Consider the following 22,839-nt stretch of genomic DNA (forward strand, 5'->3'; position numbering starts at 1 on the left):
TCCCAGAAGACTCCCACCAGAATCTCCAGAGAGAGCTCCTCCCTAAAGTGATTTTCAAAAAGTATCCTGTTTTATTTATGCATGTTTGTCCTTATTATTAAATGCTTAAGTAATAATTTAAAAACTCCATTTTCAAAGTCGATTTCAAGCATTTACTTGATCCCAAAGTTAGGCTCCCTGTTATATATTTCCCACGGTTTCCCAATTTATACTTTTAAGCAGAAAAGAATATCACCTATCTTACAGCCCTGCAGTATACAGCAGCTGTTGTGCAAAAATAAATCTATTCCATTTTCTGAAGTCACTTATTCTGCAAACATCAATATGTGCTTGCAAAACAGAAAGAACATGTATATTTTAAGACAGAAATAATTTGTATAAAGCTTCATCGAATTTGTTCTCTTCCAGGATTTTTTTCTTCCTGAACACGGTGTCCTTATCAGAAACTGCCTTACTCTCTAAGTTGCCTTCTTTTTTTTGCTAGAAAATCTTAACAGTTCTAAGTAGCTGAGGAAAAATTTTTCTCTTTTGTTCCAGTGTAATAGGAAAGACTAAGCAACTTAAATTTCTTTGTCTTTTAACTACTCTCTACTCCATTAGGAATAATTAGCAATCTTTTACAAATTTTCCTTGGATGAGATCCTCCATTTGAAAGAATGAAATTTCATGTTACCCCCCTTCTTGCCTTAATAAATTTTAGAGTCCCTAGAAGATTTTCTTTCAAAAAGAAAAACAAAACAAAACCAGGGTTACAATTCCTCTAGAACAAAATTCCCAAAAGCTCTGACTGAAGAATAAAAGAAGCCAAATCAGAGCTCCATGACCTACCACCTACGAGTGTTCAATTCCATGGCAACATGAGACTTCCTAAAGATTACTCAGCCTTATATTGCTTTATGCATATTATTCCAGCTCTCCTGCAGAGAGCTATGCTCAGAAAAAAGTTTCTTCGAAGGTGAGCATTCACAGAAGCAACCTGAGCTGTCAGGTAAAACGTTTGAGGTTTTCCATGGAAAATCTCTGTAGGTTGCATTTTGTACATAACAGCACCAAAGCGCTCTTGCAGCACACACTGTGAGCCACCAGTTTTGCAGCACAGACAAACACAGCCATCATTCAGAAGTCTTCTACTGGCCTTTATACCTGATACATTTGTGTCTGTATACACACCATCTCAATGAATAGGTATGACTATAAAATATCTATCACTGGTTTACTCCACTTTCATCACTTTGACATATTTTCCAGGTTGTGTTTGATTCTCTCTCAGCTGCTGTACTGAAGTTCATGTTTGATAACACTTTAAAAGAAGGCTTTTAATGAGTATTAAGGATGAAGACATTTTCCTCATATGCCTTCAGAACTTTTTTGTTTTCTAAAAGCTAAATAACTCTGGATTTTGAATAATTATGCTCTTTTCAAGTATTTTGCCAGTATAAAAGTATCTGGATAGCTCTGACACTAAAAAAAATTGTGCACATACTTTGTCAAGACATGACAAAACTCCAGGTACAGGGCCTGTATCTATAATGAAAAGAAGAAAATTACAGTGATCAATTTAGCAAGTCAGTCCAATTTTACTGCTGGTGAGTCTAATCTCCATTCAAAATCTCTGGTACAACCATCCACCCAACAAACAGGCAGGTCTCCAGGGCAAATCCTAATGCACTTTAGCAGTTGCACATTTTGTTCCGGTTCTCAGACTGAGAATGAGGAAGCACTGATGACAAAAAAACTATTAATCTCAAAGCTGTGTCATACAAATTTGTAATGGGACTATGCTGCTCACCAAAGGATCTCCTGCCAACAGAACACCATTTCAGAAATTGATCAGATTCTAATAGTTTCCAGCATTTTAAAGTATCTTCAATCTGTGAAAAGTACAAATGTACTGGCCAAGATTACCAACACTATATGCTCCATTCTACCTGACTAATTAACGAGACAAGAAAAGTACAAAGAGAAACACACAGAAAAGGTAATTTCTAAACATCTCTGATGTGAAACTTCTCTATGCTCTTCACCAGCCTACTTAACAAACTTGGTGGAGGAGGTTGTAATATACAGCTAATATCTTCTACTTCCATCATCACTAGAACTGGAAAAGTAAAATGAAGGACCTCTCCTAAAAAGAACTGAAAGTAAGCTGCTATTTTGGAAGCTACCATCTTCTGAGGATCAGACTGAACACACAAGCTCCAAATTAAACTTGTGATCTCGCATGGAATATTATACAAACTGGAATATCATCAAAGGCTGCAAAATGAAGCAACTACCATGGCAAAAGAACAGATAAGAGACAGTCAAAGTAAGAGCCTGAGTCCCAAGATCTACCCTGTTGTGTGTATCAAATTTCTGTTTTTATTCCCCAGAACTCAAAATTTGTTTGAAAAAGTGGTCATACATATTTGAACTGCACTTTCTGCATTTGGGCATACAACTGAGATGTTCACAGTTTGGGAAAACAGCTCAACATGTTCTGTAAGAAACATGTTCTCCTGGACCACCTGAATAATCTAAATACTCAAGAAGTTACAAGAAAGAACCAAAATGAAAGAGCAAAAATACCAAGCTATAGAAAACCAATAAATATCTACTCTACTCTCTTATTTACTATTTAATAACACTAGCAGTTATGATTAAATTCCCTTGTACATTAGATAATGGTATTGATGATGCTTAATAACAATTTCTCTTTTTTTTAATAAGCTGAACTTTTATAAATTCCCAACCTAAGTACAATTTATTACTATGTAAATATTATTGAGGAAATCCTTGATATTTTTGGGTGCAAAATTTTTAGTGCTTTTATATCCAAAATGAGCTTTACTGCTGAAAAAGGTTGAAGGAATTTGCACACTCAAACCTCATTATGCAAATGAAATGGGAATTTCCACCAGTTCTAGTTTATTGGATAGCATTTCATTCATGCTATTTTTAACAGACATCTGGGGAAGCAAATACTGCAAAAACATATTGAAGAACATTTGGTTCAATGAGCAGAATGAATTAGCATTAACTGCAGTTTTACTGTTTGGCCAGTTTCAATGGCTGTTTTGTAAGCTGTAAGTGACCAGAAATTTTCCTGGCTATTCATACAGGCAACTCCTTCTCTGCAACATGGATGAAAAGTGATAACTATGCAAATATACATGCATGCATGGCAAGGAGCTGGGGAAAGGAGCATGCATTTCAGTGTAAATCTGGACTGGAAAGCACATATGTTATCTTCTTCAAAGCTCTAACATCCCTTATTCATGTATATAAATCTGCCAGCTGCGGTGGGAGGGGGGGGAAGAAAAGATTTTATGGTTTAAGTGGCCAAGCTTTCTCTGCTTTTTATGCTTAGGCAGAAATGTGAGAAGCAATGTCTCAAGTTAGTACACCTGTAAAACACAGTGGAGAAAACTGAAAGCAAATCTGCAGACAACAAATAAAGAAGTGGACTTTTGCAATCAAGAACACACCTATTAAAAAGGCGTATATTAAAAGAGAAATGCTGCATAGGATAAATCTGAAGTTCTGTGAATGCATTTTTCATGTGAGCAGCTCATTTGACTCAAGTGCCACTACAGATTTTATTTAATGAACGCCACATGATATTATATTAACAGCCACCTGACGATCACGCTAACAGCCTGTTCTGAGGATTTCACTGAAGTTCAGCATCCTCCTTTTAAGAGTTTAACACAACAGAAACAAGTGAGTCACTCACATGCTGCCATACAGCCAAGTACTTCCAGGCAGCCAGGGCCGAGCTGGAAGCACATGTCTAGGGAGGGAGGTATTTCCAGCACAGCTGGACACAGGTGGTCTCAGTGAGGGGTTAGAGTTTTGGGAAAAGTTGTGGAATGTCCCTCTACTGGATAAAAGAGAGACCCTGTTAATGTACTTATTGTGAGGAAGGGAATGAGGACAAGAACTGATGTGCTAAATGGGAGGGAGCTGAGGGTACCATGGAACTGCACTAAAGAGGGTGGAGATGAAAATGGAGGTCCTGTAGTAGGAAGATAAAGAGGGCATTGGATGCAAAGCCACTGGAAAAACAACTTCTTTCCTTCTTGCCTTTCTGAACCATTAGTCTAAGTGGTAGATCCGGCCAAAGTCTAGCCTCTCTTGCCTTAGTTTGTTTCTTCCTCATACACAGAATATCTGTTTCCAAGGCCCAGCAGTTGTTGACATTTGAAAATATCACACTGCAGTGGAACACTTTGTATTTATGCCTCTGTTGAAAGCAAAGTTGTATCTCAAAGTCCCCAGAACCCACCATTTCTTTGCAATTGCCAAAGCACGAGTTTTTGATGAGGGCAGAGTAAGTCAGCCAGCATGCTCTCCACTCCTAATCCAGCCAAAAGCTGCTTAACACATCAGTCTCTGTCCTATAAATCAGGGTAGATGAGGACTATAACTGATTTCCCCTTCCTGCCTCTTTTAGGAAGGACAGATTAATGAAGATTGCAGAGACATGACAGCTATTAACAGGGATAAACATGATACCCCTGACCTTAACTGCAGTTCCTGGATCAGATGTGGGTGCACGCCTCCACGCGCACACACATGTGTGTGCGGACACCACAGGACTCAGATTTTCCTGGCAAGTTGTCTGCTGCTGGCAAGATGAAGCAGTAATGCTGCTGGCCCAGAGATGCTGAGCTGAGGACTAGCACAGGCCAACAAAGTCAAAGTGAAATTAGGTTTCAAAGTTCCAGTCCTAATTTCCCCCTAAAACGGAGTCATTCTCCTCATTGTTTCCATAACAGTAATATGTGCTTTTGACAAGCAATCCGCACTTGTTTTCACATCCAGACATTCTGTATTGGTTACACTCTGCTTGGAGGCACAGACACTGGCTTTGGCCAGCTGAGATTGCAGCTTTTGTACATGATGCACCTCAGTACGTGATGAAGTCTGCCATACCCTCTGTGTGCAACTCTCAAGGTTCCAAAGAACTCAGAAAGCATTAACAGAACATAAAAAAAAAATAATTTAATTTAAAAAAAAATTCAGACACTGCCAGCCTCAAAGCTCTCTTATTTTACAGTGCTGAGAAAGAAATACCTATATAAGCAGAGGAAATGTTCTAAATTAGGGGAAATCTCATGACTTACTCACATTGCAAAATCCTATTTAGGTGCCTAAATAATAGCAGATTGCAAATATTTTTGTGAGAGTGGCCCTTAAACCTTAACCTTTGCCAACACACATCTAAGGGCTATTGAAAGGCATCCCCTGACCTCTTCTTTGAAAACTGAACAACCATGAGTTAAAGAAAACCTGGGATTTCTGGGAGACTTTCCAAAACTGCAAGCTAACAATGCCTGAAGCAGTCACTGCCATACTCTATGCTGAGGAATTTTCTTCTTGCAAGCTGCTGTAATGTGTGCTTCATTCATGTAATGCTTTTGTGCTTACATATCCCACAAAGACTTTTTATGAAAATAGCATCACCACTGACACTTGACAAACAAGGAGCATTTACTTCTTAATTTTATGGTCACCCACATACATTCATATGTCCCATCAGCAGCTCTCATGATGAAAGTGTGTGTGGCTATCATATCTATTGATCATGTCAGATATGGAGATGATTGCTAGGAATTGGTGGGGATGGTGCCTATTGTTTCTGCATTTCATGCAATAAACAGCATGTTTAGCATGAAAACCATCTGTACATCCAGGCAGGGAAGAAACTGCAATGTGTAGTAAGGACTGCTTGGTTTTTTTTCCTCTTTGATGGATCCCTAATTAACTGACTTTTCTTAGCTGATTGCCAAGGGGATATGCAATGCCTTTTCCTGAAAGACATAAAACCGAGAAGGGAGATGATATGAAGAAGGAACACATAGCCTCATTCAAGGGCAGGCTTGAGCCTGAAGTCAAAGCAAAGCTGACCTAATTATTCAGCATAAAGAAAAGAAAATTGATGAGCCCATGGATTTTTTCAAAGAAAAAGGAATCATCTGTTTCTCATGGTCCAAGTAGATAAGAAATGTAGTAATGGATTTCATTTATAGCAAGAGAATCTGGGGAAGAGAGCTGAAAAACAGTAAGAAGAGTTTACCACTGGCACAGAATGTCTTGGGAAGATACAGATTCTTCCTCATCACAGGCTTTAGAGGGACTTGTTAGCCAAGCATGCCAGAAATTAAATGTGGAATGTTCATCTCACACTTAGATGAGGAGATTGATTAACTGACTCTAGATTGTTTTTTCTAAATTTCTGATTCTGTGGCTTTTAAAACAGAAGTGCTATCCAAAGGCAAGAGCAAGCCACGGGAGCAGAAGAAACAAAGATGACTAGAAATAATGCAAACTGATGAGACTTTAGATTTTTCCATTCTGACAGGGTGGAATTAATCTCATCCTAAAAGCTTTTTAAGCAACTTTAAAACACAAACTGTAGACAAGAACAGCTACATCAGCCATATAGATGCCTTTAGAGAAGCAAACCAGACATTTCTGAAGCATAATTCATATGAACTGTTCAAAACATCCACTTTCAACGGAGTCAACCAAACATCTACCATCTACTTTGTCAGTAAGTCTAAGGGGTTTTTTACTGGGAAAGAAATCTGCTGGGAATGGCTCAGTCCCAGGCAACTACCTACGTGCAGCTACCTAATGTTAGCTACAGTGGATCCCAGTACAGGTGACTGGCTTCCCAACCCCCAATATTGCCTCCTGCTCGCCAGGAGTTCTGAACCCAGACCACAAAACAATGGCATTCCTCTTCCTCCCTGAGAAGTAATTCCCAAAACCCCAGAACCCTGATTATTTATAAATTTCTTCTCTCTACTTTCCTTTCCTGCCTTCAAATTTTGCTTTTCTTTACTCCTCTTGCTGCAACATCTTCACTGTTGTCACCTGGCTGAACCTGGAGGATACTGGAGAGATGTAGTGACAAGCCAGCAGTGTTGCTTCAAGATGCTTTTCAGGGAAGCAGAGGCAGGCTTTACAAGCCCTGCACAGTTGGACAGCACTTCCTAATACTTTTAATGTTCTTAGATTAGCTATGAGGAATGCACAGACACGCATTGTGATCACACAAACTTCGTTTGCCAAGCAAAACAAGTTAAAAGCTCCTTTTAAAAAAAAAATTATTTTCTCTCCAACTCTTGCTCCTGCTCAGAGAAGGCTGACTAGATGCATATCAGTAGGTACATCAGGTATTACTGGCAAGCAACCTAAACAAGTTCTCTGATATCAAACCTCCTGAAAAAGAGAGAGCAAAGTTGGTGTACACTTCTCAAAGGAATTAGAGACATAGTCTGATTTTCTGCTCTTTCTTCATTCGTGCAGTAAAAGAACAATCAATGTTCACTGAATCTTTACCTGATAGAAAAGCAAACACTACAACAAATAGCTAAAGTTGTGTTTTCATCATATATTTTTTAGGATTTCTCTTTTCTTAAGATCAGTAAAAAACGGTTTTAAGCACCAAAGTTTCAGACAAAGATACTGCTTACTCAAAGAAATGTTGATATATCAGACAAACAAAGACTAAACAGAGTCAGGCTATGTCTGTACTTTGGCACTAGACCTCCAAAAACCAACTACACACTTCTTAAAGGGATTTTGACAAATCTGTTGTCAGCATTTCTTGAGTGTTTGCTGGAAAAACTGCCACAGAGTTCACTGTGAGGAGACACTGCGCAGCCACCAGTGTCATCCTTCAGATGAGAGAAACAAGTGAATCCAGACTACACAGCCAACTATCATCTCCTTAAAGGCAAGGACATCCATTCTGAGCACAAAGCCACCAGGGAAACTCCTTTGCTGGTCAAATGCCCCCTCACCTTTCTAATTCCCATTCTAAAAATGGCTAAAGCCACTTTTTCACCATTGGTACCTTTTGCCTTAGAGTCAACTACAGCAATTTCACTACTGCAAAGTGCAGATCTGGTGCTCTAATTTGGTTTTTATTTCCATATTATAAGGTCCTCTAGAGGAATGCAGAGGGTGTTCTTGCTTCTGTTTGTGCCTGACACAAAAGGTCATTGCTGTGCCCAGGAGACACCTCCTTTTTCAGAGTCATCCTTCAACTCACAGAGCCAGGTCTGTGCAAGTTGCTGCCTTCTGCTCCTACACAGGCTAACGGAGCATTTTCTGGATCTGGGAAAACCAAGAGGCCCTCCAGCTTCATGGGTTAATCAGAAAAATACAATTACACCATCTTGAACTGTGAGAGAATAATTGCATCAAAAACCATGCTGAAGTGGTGAAGCTAAACAGATACACACATAATGACTGTGAAGTGGTTATTGCTGTAAAAAAAATCTTCTGTGACTGATTCTTCAGCCAAGTGTTCTTTCAGACCTTTGATAGTTTAAAAAATATTAGAGATTTTGATACCAATGGATTACAAAGATACCATGGAGGGAGAAAGAGTGTAGGAGAAATAAAACTTTCACTGTGTCTTGTTATGCACAAAAATAAATTCAATGTTGTTGACAGCTTTGCTTGTTTGTTTAAATGTTTGTTTAAAAGCCTATAGTTAGTTTTTTCTTCTTTTTCCTTACAACTGTGATTCCCAAGTCAGGAATATTCTTTGTAACAATGAAGGTCTCTGAACAATGAAGGTCTCTGAAAACAAAACATGTATTTTCCTTAGAGAATTACATACATTGATTTCATTACTGTATTAGTCAGCCTCTGAAAAACAGAACTCATTGAATTTTCTCAGATGACTTTGTCTGCATTTGCTGATTACATTTATCTTCCACACAGAATTGCATCTGTCTTTCTTTATCACATAACTTAAACTGAATCATTAACTAAATCTCAATGGTAGATACTGGGAGCCTAAGAAATTGTGATTAAAAAACCAGAATAAATTCAAAGTCAAAACATTCCTTACCAAAAAAAAAGGAATTCCACCAAACACGACTTTTCATACAATATGTGAAATTCAGGCTGAATCAAGTTTTATGCTGCAATAGGCAGACAGCTTTATTGCTGCTTTCAATTCTCTTATTTTCAATATTTTGAATTAAAATATTTCTTCTATTTCTGAAATCAATCCAGGTGATACTACTTTAGTTTAATTAGCATGATATGGAAATATGCCCTTTACTCTTACTGCAAGCATTTAAAAAAATACATCTTACCACTTTCATCCAGCAAGAAATCATCCTGGTAACGGAACTTTTCTGGTCCACATGCAATAAAAATGTCATCATCGCCGAAAAAGTCCTGAAGGCACATCACCTACAAGGAAAAAGGAAAAGAAGGCTTTGTGTGAAATACCTCACCATCAGAATTGTAACAATAAATCCCTCTTTGTCTCCATCTGCATGAAAATTCTTTACTTTTAATGGAATCAACAGGGCTTCATCTCCAGATAAATTTCAAAGCTGTGCTCTGACCATCTGTTACAAGTGAGAAACACTTTTATGGACACTGCAGGGAAAGACAAGACAAAAAGCCATAACTGTCAGATTTATTACATGATGCATCTATGGTATGAGGTAAACGCCTTCTGTTTGTGCACAAGGCACCATTCAACAGTAAGTGAGTAATTAATTTGCTTTTCAGTTCACATCTCCATCATTTAGCTGCAATGAAACAAGGTTACAGCTTTGTATGCAGAATGAAATGCAGTTATTTCAGCAAAATCTCTCTGACAGGGAATCAAACTCACATAGGTAAACTAAGCCTCCTTCACAAATCTCCCTCTATGCCAGAGTCAATAGGAAGTTCTCTTTGAAGGCACCAAGCTGAACAGGCAAGTCAGATGAGCTGGGAATAAGTCTTCTAGTACTGAGTAAAAGGATATTCTCTTTCTATCTCATATATGAACAGTCAGGATTACATTGGTGTGTTTTTATGCCCCTACAGGAGATTTCAGAAACTTTATTGCAGTCTTTCAGTATCTAAAGAGGGCTTGGAAGAAAAATGGGGACAGAATTTTTAGTAGGGCTTGTTGCAATGGGACAAGAGGTAATGGTTTTAAATTAAAAGAGGGCAGATATAAGGAAGTTTTTTACAATAAGGATAGTGAAACACTGGAACAGGTGCCCAGAGAGGTGGTAGATGATCCATCCTTGGAAACATTCTAAGTCAAGAGTTGGATGCAACTCTGAGCAACCTGATTTATTTGAAGATGTCCCTGCTCATGGCAGGGATGCTGGAACTAGGTGAGATTTAAGTCCCTTCCGACCTAAATCATTCTCTTCTATGATTTCCTTACAACAGCTTTTAGTTATTTTACAAGGCACTGCTTAAAAATTCAATCTTTCCAATCATATGGAATCATATTAAATAAAGAATCAGTGCCTTTTACCAAAAACTGACTTTGGACTTACTGACATCTCTGAAAAATTTTAAAAACAAATTAGATGTCTATCCATCTCTAACACAAAAATACTTAATAAAGTCTGTTCTCACTTCACATTCACAAGATTCTAGAAGAGTAGGCTTACTTAAATATTTTTATATTGAGTTTTGTAATGAAATAGCACACTGATGTTTGAACAGGTTAATTTCACAAACAGAGTTTCAACTCTACAGTCAGCAAAGCAACACATCAACAGTCTCTAAAAACTTACAAAACAGTTGAGAACAGTCCAGCTCATATGAACAAGCCCCCTCAGAAAAAGCATTTAAAGTCTACAAAAACACAAATGAAAGAGTTACCTAATGAGATTTTGCCAGATTTTTGCATGAAAAGTACCCCCACCAATCTGAAATAACTGGTGTCTAGGGGTTATAAAATTCATGTCATCATCCCCAGAAACATGGCTGAAGGCTTTGACATCCACAACAGTTATGAGCCTCTATAGCAGAAATGACATAAAGAGGAAAAATAGAGCTACATGCCGTGACTTGCTTGTAGACTACTATTCATAATTAAAACAATTTTAAAGGAAGAACATAAGCAAATAAAAAATCCCAGGAAACTGAGAGAACAACAACTAGATGAAACAAATACCAAAAGAAGAATAAAGGTTTTTCCTAAATTATCCTTTCCTTAAGCAATGCATGTCCTTTTAAATTCAGATCCACCACAACCCTATTTCTATGACCACTGTCATCTTTACACTACACACTACCTGAACATCAACATCAAAAATGTAAATATTTGACAGAGCTTTATACCATGTTCCTACTCAGTTTATGCTCTATTAGTGTATCAGCCTCAGCAACGTTTAAATAAACTCATTTGCTTCCCATCTTTCTTTTTTGTCCACAAGACATATCCTGCATATCTTCCCACCCCATACTCCCACCAAACTTCAAACAGCTCTTCCCTTCAGTCAAGTTCCTCTGAAATTGCCACCTCTCCCACTGCATGTACAAAACTACTAATTTGCAGAATAACATTAAAAATCCTGTGATTTCCTTTTTGCTTCCCAAGTTTGACACACTTTTGGGGAGTGACAACTTTTACATTTGTCTTTATACCAAGCAGAGTATTAGAATCAAACCAACAATAAGCAACTCTAGGCACAAAGTTGAGCTATTTTGACAACAAACATAAATAGAAATTAAATTCACATTTGAGAGAAAAGAAATATAGATTTAATAAAACCCAAAAGTTCTTGGCTCTGTCCACTTAAAAGGGTTTCTTGAAGCCTAAACAAGACATTAAAATTCAGGTAGCAACACTTAACCAGGCTCAACTACGCCAATTTTTAAAGCATCTCAGTTTCAATCAGTGCAATTTAAATGCAAATAAGAAAGAAAATAGGATTAACACACAAAAAATAATTTGTGCTTAGATATCTTTGTGTTTTATTAAACTTTACACTTATAATTTAAAGTGTTCTTATGCTTGCCTCTTTTCTCCTTGCCCTCAGTTTCATACTCTGTATGTAAAATTACAGCTTCTCTTGCCTCCTGAAATTTTAATAATTTTGGAATTATAATACTAGCTCTTAGAAAGGTTGTAGCAAGATCACAATTTCCTTTCCATCCATCTTCTTCAAGAGTAACTTCTCTTAAGGCTTCCAATACCTTGTTATATTGCTATTGGAAGCCCTGAGATGTCCTTCACTGTCTGCATTTTCCATCCCTTCTGTCTCTGCATCCCTGGCCCTCTCTGCAAGTTCACACTCCTCAGCAGTTAAATTAAAAGGCATCTGACACATACACAGCACCCCCTTTCAGGCTTTTTTGGAGAGAAATCTGCAAACACTGTCTATTCACACCCAGTCATCAGCTAAGCAACAGGATCTGCTTTTTATTACCCATTTTCACTTTTGGAGAAGATGGCGCCTAAAAAGTCAGAGTTTAGAAGACCAAGAATTTTTCTCACCTAAGCTGGACCATAAAAGTGTTTTAGAGGTCAGTGTGCTCTGTTGCATGTGATCAAGTTTAAAATTAGTCAGTTTTTACATCAGTAAATTAGAAAAGCCTCCCTTGGAATTTTCTATTGTTTTCAAGGCACAGAATCCATATTCTTTTTCACAAATAAGGTTTTATTTTTCACAGGGGGGAAAACAAAGTCAATGCAAATGTATACCTTAAATAAAAAGAAAATGAAAAAACATTGTCTGCCACACACATGGTACTAAATACTCTGTGACTCTTTTTAACAAAAACCTTTCTGGTAGAGATGTTATTGAACATTAATGGTGTCTTCTCTTATGCTTTATACACTTTTTTACACTAACAAATAACAGTAGCATTAGCAGGGGCTAGGGAGTGCTTGCATTGGTGCTGAGAAAGACAACAAGCAGCAGAAAGCAAAATCGATCACTAGTATAGGCTTTGGTTATAGGCAAGCCACAAAAATAAAACTGGCTGACCTGGCCACAACCATAAAAAACAGAGGCAGAAAACTTTGTCAAGCCTTAAGTCCCCTCGGTAAGTTGTACACAGTGAAGCCTGGATTCTACACAAATCATAATTGCCCTAGTAAAAAACTCAAGACACCCACATGCCCTTCCAGTGGGGAGCACAGGTGTCTACCTATGACGACCCACAAATTATTTTGTACCTCAGTAGCTGCTACTGTGCTTTGACCCTCTAGTGAAAGCACCACAGCAGCTGTGTCCCCAGAAGGGACCAGGGTGTGCCAGGCACCCACAGCTGCCAGGGAAGCACAAAGCTGATCAGCAGAGCTGTCCCAGAAGGAGAGCAGGGAGCAAGAGCAGCAAACTTGTCTTCCAGCCCAACCTCGGGACTGGCTCTGCACCATATACACTACATACCATAGGCATTTTGAAAAATTATCTTCACTTTTCCTTCTTTGTTTAAACAGGCAAGCATTTGGAGCCAAAGAGAAATCTCCTAACTAGTATGGGGATTTTTCCTTTGAATGGCCTGAAACATTAAAGTTCACCTCTTTGCAGATGGTCTCCTTGTTATGGAGACCCTCCTTCTCATATACAGAAAGGCATCAGAAATTGTGCTTCATACTGTGGAGTGCACAAGGCCCAAGAACAGCAGCTCATAGAGCCAATACCTGGTCATATTCTCTCACCAGTAAGAAAGGGCAGTCAGAAGTGGTTTGGAGGAGGTGCAGAGGGAGGGAGAAAGGGAAAGGAGAACACGGGGGGAAAAGAGGGAAAGGCAAAGGGAAGCAACGGAGAGAAAGAAGAGGGAGGGAATCAAGGAGGGAGAGAGGGGTGGAGAGAGTGATTGGATCAATCCTTTCAGTAAAAGCATGAAATGAAGGCTACAGATGCAATCCTCTTTTATAACTGCTGTATTCTGACTGCACTTAGGGATCTTTTAAACTCACATTTTTAAACACATCCACAAAAAAGCCCCCAAACTAAATTCTTTGTGTATATCAGTCACAGCAAATAGAATACTTTTCTATTCTTTTAAAGTTGACCGCACATCAAGTTAATACTGAAACACTGATATTTTTAAATAAATAATATTCAGAAAACAAAATTTGCCACTGCATTCAGGAACAGTTCATAGCAGCAGCAAGTTACACCACAACCACCATGATTACTATCTCACTCGTTTGTAACAATTTCCATTGTGCTGGGTTCTCGGACAGAAAAGAAGGAGGGGGTATTCTGTGTGTTTGTCTTATTTTAATAACGACTTAATTTGACTTAAAGCTGAAAGCTGTTTTGGAAGAGCAATGAGGAAACCTCAAGCTGGCATGTCCTCAGGCATCATGGCTGCTGGAGAGATGGAAGGAAAAGTGAGGACAAAGAAATGAGGTGGTTAAAGCAAAAGAGATGCAGAAGGCTCTAAGGAAAATTCAAGTGATAAGTAGAGGGTTTTATGAAAAGACAAAGAGAAGTGAAGCATAGCAAAAGGAAAAGATGAGGTATTAAGGAAGATGGAGACATGGGCTGCCAGCCAGGAGCACACACAGAGGGTGACAGAGAGGTAATTGAGGCTAGTGAGGAAGGAACGGTCCAAAGGAGTGGGCAGGCAGAGAGTCTGTGACAATTGCCTTCCAGACTTCAGCCCATGATCAGCCAGATGGGAAGTCTTATATCTGTTTTAAAGTAGCCTTTCTGAATCTCAAACAATCTCATGTTGAGTTTGATTACCACTTCTCTGATAGTGAAAAAAGACACTAAAAACCGTTTCATCCTTGGAAAAACCTCATTGTTTGAATGACTCATGATTTTAGGACTCTGACTCATCAATTTTGTGCCAAGTTTTATGAGTTTTATTACAGAGCTAATTTTCATTTTCCTGCTACTTTTGGCTCACTCAGACTCAATGTTTAATTCTTAGGCAGGTCTCTTCAGTTATTCATGTCAAAGGAGCTCACTATACCTCTCTACTACTATTTTTCTTATTTTGCCTCTGGCTGATTTTTCAAGCTAAAAAAAACAACCTGAAAGCCCCCCTTAACACTCAATTTGATCTTTACTGGTATTTTCCCTTCATTTTTCTCCTTAGCCAAACTACATTTTCCACTAATCACTACCTTTGCAGTACTTACCCACTATTTATCTACTGCTTCACAGAGGAATATCTGAGATACTGAATTTACCTCACTGTGACATCTATCCCTGGGAGTCAGTAACAAGTCTCATGACAGCTATGAATATTCCTGAGAGCTTATAAATAATAGAATCACAAAATGGTTTGGGTTCCACAGGATCTTGAAGTTCCCCTAGTCCTACCCCCTGAGCAGGGACATCTTCCACTAGCCCAGGTTGCTTAGAGCTCTGCCACTGGTCTTTAACACCTCCAGGGGTGATGGGGCATCCAGAACTTCTCTGGGCAACCTGTGCCAGTGCCTCGCCACCCTCACAGTAAAGAGTTTCTTCCTAAAAGCCAATTTAAACCTACCCGCTTTTAGTTTAAAAAATATTTCAAACCATTTAAAACCTTTTGTCCTATTGCAACAGCCCTGCTACAAAGTTTGTCCCCAGACTTTGTGCAGGCCCCCTTTATGTTCTCCAAGGCTTGCTCAGAGGCAAATAAGGTTTTCTCAGGGCTTTCCCTTCTCCACACTCAACAACCACCAGTCTCTTGTGTCTTTCTTCATCCCTTGCAGGTCTCAAGAGAGCAGAGAGGGAAAATCACTTCCTAATCCCAGCAGAAATGCAGTATCAGAAGAGACCTTCTGTATTACTCCATTTATCTCTCAGCATCTCATATTCGCTTTCCCAGTGCTTTGTTCAGCTTCGTACCATACTGCTTATTGTGTAGAACTCTGTTCAGAATACAGACTGGTGAAACAATCAACTGTTATTCACACAGAAGGATTTCACAGCTTCAGGAAAATCAGAAATTAATCATTCCATACTGCTTTTTAGGTAATTTCTGTGAAATGAGAAATCCAAGCATATCAATATGGCCTTTTGGGGAAGGAGAAGGAAAAATACCTGTTCTTTCTGCTTGCATTTTGACAGCAAGTCTCTTTTTTTCTTCCCTTTCCTCAAGGAACCTTAGACCCTCCCTTCTTTCTGAGAAAAGGGAATTATACCTCTGCTGGAATTCACAGACCATCACATTTGAATATTTCCTTCAAGGTTAAGGCAAGTCTATTTCTCTTCCTCTTGGCTCAGGCTCTGAGGCTTTTATTCATACCCTTTCACATTTATCTGTCATTACACACATGACATTTCTGGAGAGCCAGTCACCTACAAAAAATTTAATTTATCATCAGTGTATATGAACTTCCTCTCTCAGCTTCTGATCCAAGTTTTCTCCTCAGGTGGTGACTTAGCTGAAGCCATTGGGAAGTATCTGCTACACATTCCCCAAGCTAAACAGCACCAAATTCATTCTTTGCTGTTGGAGTGAAATCTCCATGGTGACAACTGCACTGTCAAGCTGTGAGAGCTTTTCAGTGAAGAAGAGCAGTTTATCATGAGATTCTCATTACAAGAGTGCCCTCTGTAAATGAAGAGGAGATGGTGCTGTGGGGGTTTCTGTAAATGAAGAGATGTTACTGCAGGAGTTCAAGCTGGCTGGAGCTTCTCTTTGCCAACCGGCCTGTGTGGCTGCATTGCAGATTAATGCCTCTGATTGTGTGTGTGTGTCCCCAGATCACAACACAAGACACTATCATAGCTAAAACACATGAATTTTCATCCTCATATGCAGCAGAAATAGCTTGCTCTCCTGCTGGCTGTCAGGAGCAGAGGGAAAGCAAGCCAGCATCCCTATGACCTGGGAAGTCCTGCTTCACCTGCCTCATGCACACTGTCCCCTCAGCTGCTTGTTGGTCACTGCTGGCTCAGGACCCACTGCTCTTCATCTTGCTGCCTCCGCCACCAACACAGAGGTTTCTCTCCCTTTCTGACTGCTGAAGATGCGGTATCAGCCTACTTCTACAAAGTGTGTATTCATCAACATCCAATCTGTGATATACACAGCTCAGCCTGTATGATCTTTATCAGACTTGGTAAAAAAACTGACAGAAAAATCACCTACTTTCTTCAGTTAAAATATGTACTCAGTAAAATATGTCTTTCTTGGTCAGTAAAGTATCTTGTAAGGACAAGAAAACCTTTCCATACTATGCTTTATACACTAGTCTCAATATATTGTTTACTTCACTATTTTACTTTTCTGGTTTGCACTAAATGATGGCATACCCAGAAAACCAGTCAACTTAAATTAGGTTTTTCAAATCACATCACATTCCTGTTAAAAAACAAGTTCACTTTATGACAAGTCCTTTTTAAAAGCTTTCACCTTAATCCTTTAAAATTCAGATAAAGATAGTAGAAAGTTTGCAGTTCTAAAGCACAGTAACTACTATACTTTAGCTCCAGACATTATGTGAAATCTAAATAATTTCTCTGTTAGACTAATTTAGTAAACAAGCTTCTTTGTTAGAGAAGTTGAGGAAAGCACCAGACACCTCATGGGCTTATGTGTGACTGCAGTACTGAGAAGCATTGAGATTCATGAAAGGTTTCTCTGCAGGAATCACCAACATGGCCACTTGAGACTCCTCCTGTCAAAAACTGCTTCATGGCACACAGGACAAGAGCCATGAGAATGTGGGTTTTGCACTGGAGAAGCCTGAACCCTGCTAGTCACCATAAAATCCCACAGCAATTGCACAACAGATTAGCATGCTTATTATGGATAATTCAAACAGCAGAACAAAGTTTGTAAAGGAACAGAGAAGAAAACAACTCTCCTTACACATTTAAAATACATTCAAGTTAAACAGAGGATGTTTCTTCAGGACTATCTGACATTGATAGGATGGTTGATTTAATGGCAGTAGATGTAATTAAGGGGGGCCAATGGAAAAATAGTTAAGGCTTGATAGCAGAGTTCAACTAGATCTGGATTATTGTTGTTTCTCCTGCTTCACTCATGCATTTGCCCATAGCAGCTGCAATACAACACCACCCTTTAGTGGCCAGACACGCCAAGTGCGGACTCCAGCAGCCCACCGGGCTTCTGTCTCCAAACAGGTGGCAACTATTTGCTAAAACTGAATTCACATAAGAAGAATGTAATTTCCTAAGAAAGAGGAAATTAATATTACTCTAATTTCAGATGACTTAGCAAAATAAAACCTCCTTGACTTCAGGTGCTTGAATAAGGCCTTGTTAGAGGTACTAAAACAATTTTCAAGGCTGACTTTCAGAAAGAGTATGTTCAAGGGAAAAAAACTTAACCAGATTGAAAAGCTGGGTTTTGCTGAAAAAAGATACCATACCCCTGTGAGCTTTTATTTTTTATTAAGACTGAATACTGCTCTTAAATACTCAGAAAAACTAAATACAGAATATGTTGTCCATGATTTAAGGAGCAACGAATCCTGGTATGGCTATATCCTCTTTGTCAAGATGGTGTGTACTTTTACTTCACCATTCACATAACTGTACTCCTGCAACTGCACTTGCACAAAAGCAGCTGGTTTCAGAGCAGTCTCTCAAACTACCTTAAGCACTGGTCAGTGCGTCCTTCAAAAAGCAGTGGCACTTGCAAGATCATTGGCTGAAGGAGGCCCTTTGTATGAATTGCTTTCTTATGAAAGAAAACCCCACATTCTGAAGGCCATGTAGTAAAAAACCCAAGCTACTCTTCAATCACCAATCATGTTACAAGCGAAAATATTACTTTTTTACCTCAGTTGGAATAATACTACTTTCTGAAATACCACTGCAGAAATATTTAAAAAAAACCAAAATCCACAGCTTTGTTCTGTCTGCTGTGAACAGCAGAGCACTGGACTATTTTCTCATGTCTGTGTTCAAAGTTTTTCAAATATGCAAAAACAACCAATTATGAATTGTCATTGTTCACATTTCATGACAAGTTTTCACTGATGATCCTTCTAGTTGCTTAGAGCAGCTAAATGAGGAGGCAGAGACCAGCTAGGTGAAAAAAATTCATTCAAAAGAAAAATGCAATCAGATGCCAATTTCTGAAAATTATAATTACAGGTTTGGAGATAAGAAGAAAATCCCTTTCAAAAGTACAGACAAAAATGTTTTTCAGGGCAAGCTTCTAGTGCTAGGTGAAATGAATCATTTTACTCAGTCATGTTCACTGTGTTTAGTAAATGCATTATATTGGCCCATTACCTGAAACATTAATTAGGGGGCCTGCTACTTCTGAAGTAGTTTTATTGCATTTCATGCATAAATCTCAAAAATATGATGCACACAATCAATGTTTCTCAAAAACCACTTTTTCAAAATACCTGCACACCAGTAAAGCCTTCTGAGTGCAACTTCTCTCTGAAATCAATACAATTTTCCAACAAAAGCCACTCTCACCATTTTACCTGACAGTGTACAACACTGTTATTTCCATTTTCAAGTAAAAGATCTATCCATCTCATGCTATAAGGCAAGTATGAATCCTTGAATTAACTGTTAGAACAGAAGCATTTGATTAATTTTTTACCTCCATCCACTATGTATTTTTCTAGTGGTCTGCCTATTTTTGTGAAGTTCTGCTCAGCAGGAGGTTGTAAGCTGGATCCTGCTCTGCTTGGCTGGCCAGATGCTGCTCCCTACCTTCCCAGCTGGGAACTGTGGGAGCAAGCTGCAATCATTTTTTGAGACACTGGGAGATCACACAGCCTTCCCTTGGAGACACAGCTTCTCTGGGAACTGGTCCAAATAAAATTTACTGGCTGTCTGGATCCAAATCCAGATGGAAAGCTTTGACTGGTAATTTTGCTTTAGGTACTGCAATCCCTCTATAACAGATATAACAGAAATTATATTATAAATATATCCCATTATATATATATACACCATTATGAAAGCATCCAATTTAGAGACAACCATGACATTAGGTGGCATTCCAGGAACAGATTCCTAAAAGACCTCTAAAAACAAGATTTTCTTTTGTTTTTCATTTCAGAGCAACCTGCCTCAGCAGAGCTTTGTCAAATGTGGGAACATTTCTGGCTTTCTTGTTCTTGTGAGAGTGTGCACTACAAAAGTAGGTTGAAGCATGAAATCTGTAAGAGTTAATATCTGAACCGAACCCATCACACCTTGTGCCTGCAGCAGAACCAGATTTTAACCATCAATTTCAAGCAGCAGATGGACTGTGCAAAAATATATATAGCTACCCAAATGCATTTAGAGATGAGAGAGTTATTTTCCCTTCTTTGAAAGCATTTTAATTCCAAAATCGCAGTGTATCACCTTAATATCCATGGCACAATGTTCTCATGTTAGCTTACTGACTAATGGTGGACTCTGGTGATAATGCCATAAACTCCATTTCTTTCAGGCATAATCATTAATAAAATGCATGCAGGACAGCACTCCATCACAAACTGCCTGGAACATAAGTGAGAGGTGTAATGGCTTTTGGCTGCACATTCATGCTAACTTAAGGCTCAGCATGCAACACTGAAAAAAAAGGCGACATGGTTGAATTCTGAAAAAAAAGGAAGAAAAGGGAAAACAGATGTCAAGGTTTCAACAAGTCCCTGCACACTGCAGCTGGAACCAGTACAAAAACAACGCAAGTCTGCTGATAATGGAGCATTTCATGTAATGATAAGGACAATAAAATAGCACAAAATGCAAAAGCTCAAATGGCTAAACACCTTCCTCAAATTCCAGAGGGTCAGTTGGGCTAAACAATAATAGTAATCCTTTCAATAACCAGATCAATTGATTCAACCATTAAAGCTCTTTATGCTCAAGAAAAGTGAAAATTGAGAGATTCTCTTTCTTCTAAGTGCAGAATACAGACAATAAATCTAAAATCCAATCCAAACAGACATTCAGATGCACACTATCTCATTACCATCACTCTTGAAACTATTTGGCAATAATTTCCATTATTACAACAGATGTTAACAAGATGGATAGAGAGCATGTTAAATAAACATTAATATTAATATATAAGTGTCTATGCAGCAAAGCCACTGTTCAAATTATTTATTTCCCCAAGAACATTTCTTGGGAAATTAATCAGGGAATTTTCCTTGCTAATAACTATTAAAAATGTAAGGTATTTCCATTGAAAAAGCCTGTATAATTCAGAAAAAAACAGTAAGGGATGTAAACATGGTCTGCATGTGTAATCTGTACTCTGGTGAAGTGATTCTTGCAATTGCCATTCTCCCTGGGCTTTGGCTCCTTAGGACAGAGCAGCAAAGGCAGGAAATGTGCAGAGAGAATCCAACCTACAGAAATTTACAACGTGAAAGAGTTCAAAAGCTTAAGGATGAAGAAAGAGCAGACACAGGCAATAATCACAAAAACCTGGAATTTTAAGTCCAGCTCTGTGAAGGGACGCCTTGGTCAGAACACTGTCTCCACCAGGCAGACTGGTTACAACTGTTGAGATACAACTGCTGAACATGGAGATTGCTTTCTCACATAAGAGTTTCTTACTGGAACAGAGCCTGTTTCTTGTGAGTGCTTCAGTACAGCAAGTCCTGGGACATTACTAAATCTAGCAAGCAAAAAATGAGCAGAGTTTACGAATCCATGAATATGACATGAACCATCAGGATAAGAGCTGACAAAAAAGAAAGCAAGCAAAAAATTCAGGCCAGCACTTGGATAAACGATTTTTAAAGTACTGCTCCACACAGAGTCACAACTGATTTCTGAAAGATCTGAGAATTAAAAAGAAATCTGCTAAGATGTAATCAGTGCAAGTTACAGATAAATCCTCACCAGCAAAAGATAGAATAAATTAATGTTACAATGAGAGTTGAAGAGCTTTCTCAAGCATATGTGAAAGTTCCAGCATGATGGCATAGAAAAGAATTCCTTCAAAATCCCTTCTATTTTGCCAAAAAAACTTTTTTTAATATTTAAGCTATAAATGGTGAAAGGAGGTACTTTTATGAAAAATCAATATGCAGAGCCCTAATTTTAAGACTAAAATTATTATAATACATTGGTACAATATCTTCAAAACTACTTGTTGCCTAAGAAAATGTAAATGAAAAGTTTTTGCTGACATATCCTTCCACATTCATCACTAACCTGACTGCTGTGTATTTATAGACTGCACAAGCCAAAAGCATTGCATTCATGCTTAATTTAATCTGTGCACCCTTAGGTTGACTTATTTTAGGCTGTAGCATAGCTTAGAGGAAACATGTGGAGATGTAGTAAGTACCAAAGGAATTTGTTTTGATTATTTTTGACATAATAAGATAGATCAAACTGACACCCTGATGCAGATGCACATCTCTGCTGGCAGTGCAGCATCACTCACATGCAAAAGCCACATCAAAAATACCTGCCAGATGTGCTTGGAAACGCTATGCTGTTTAACAAACACTCAAAGATTTGACTCAAACCCAAAATGAAATCAAAAAGATGAAGCAATCTATGCTTAGGCAGTGCAGCCCCAAATAACTTGTTGAACTGGAGGTCCAGCAGCACAGCAAGTTATTAATCTGCTAGGTTGTTCCTTACAAAATTTTATAATCTTTTGAATTGTATCCCCTGTGTTCTGATTCTACTACCAGTTATTAACTCAAACTTAGTAGCCTTCAGCTACAAATCCTTTACTTCTAAGATCTTACATCTCATAGGGAATGATGTGACAAAGCAACATTACGAAATGTAGGAGAATTTAGCACATTTGCAATTCAGAAGGCTGCTAGGCACAGATAAGTTCTAAAGAAAAATACAATCACAGAAAATAGCACCATGTTGGAGAGGGAAATTTGCAGCAAAAGCAATTTCACCTGTGATAACACCTTGCAGTGTCTCTGAATTTTCTTTTCACTTACTGATGCTCTTCTGCAGCACAAAGGGCAAGATCCCCAGGACAGCCAATCTCCACAAAGCGCCCGACCTCATTTTTTGCATCCAGAACAACCCAGAAAATGAAGTTCTGTCCATATACCTGTCTCAACACATTCCATGTGTATCAATATAAACTGATCTAAAAATCCCAGGATCAATTTGTAGCTGCCAACATAATGAACCAAAAAATGTCTGATCCATAAGGAAAAGGACCCTCGCCCAAAAAAAAAAAAAAAAACCAACA

At 38.5% G+C, this 22,839-nt stretch overlaps 1 protein-coding gene across 3 annotated transcripts in view; it reads right to left on the minus strand.

Annotated features, from left to right (window-relative positions):
• Positions 1 to 22,839, minus strand: part of DCLK1 (doublecortin like kinase 1) — a 239,441-nt gene that overhangs the window by 111,551 nt on the left and 105,051 nt on the right. For all 3 annotated transcript variants that reach the window (XM_005482462.4, XM_005482463.4, XM_014263902.3), the window contains exon 4: positions 9,108 to 9,207. In XM_005482462.4, coding sequence (XP_005482519.1) covers positions 9,108 to 9,207 — 100 coding nt within the window. The remainder of the gene's footprint in view (positions 1 to 9,107; positions 9,208 to 22,839) is intronic.

Source organism: Zonotrichia albicollis, chromosome 2 (assembly GCF_047830755.1).
Source record: "Zonotrichia albicollis isolate bZonAlb1 chromosome 2, bZonAlb1.hap1, whole genome shotgun sequence".
Classification (NCBI taxonomy): domain Eukaryota; kingdom Metazoa; phylum Chordata; class Aves; order Passeriformes; family Passerellidae; genus Zonotrichia; species Zonotrichia albicollis.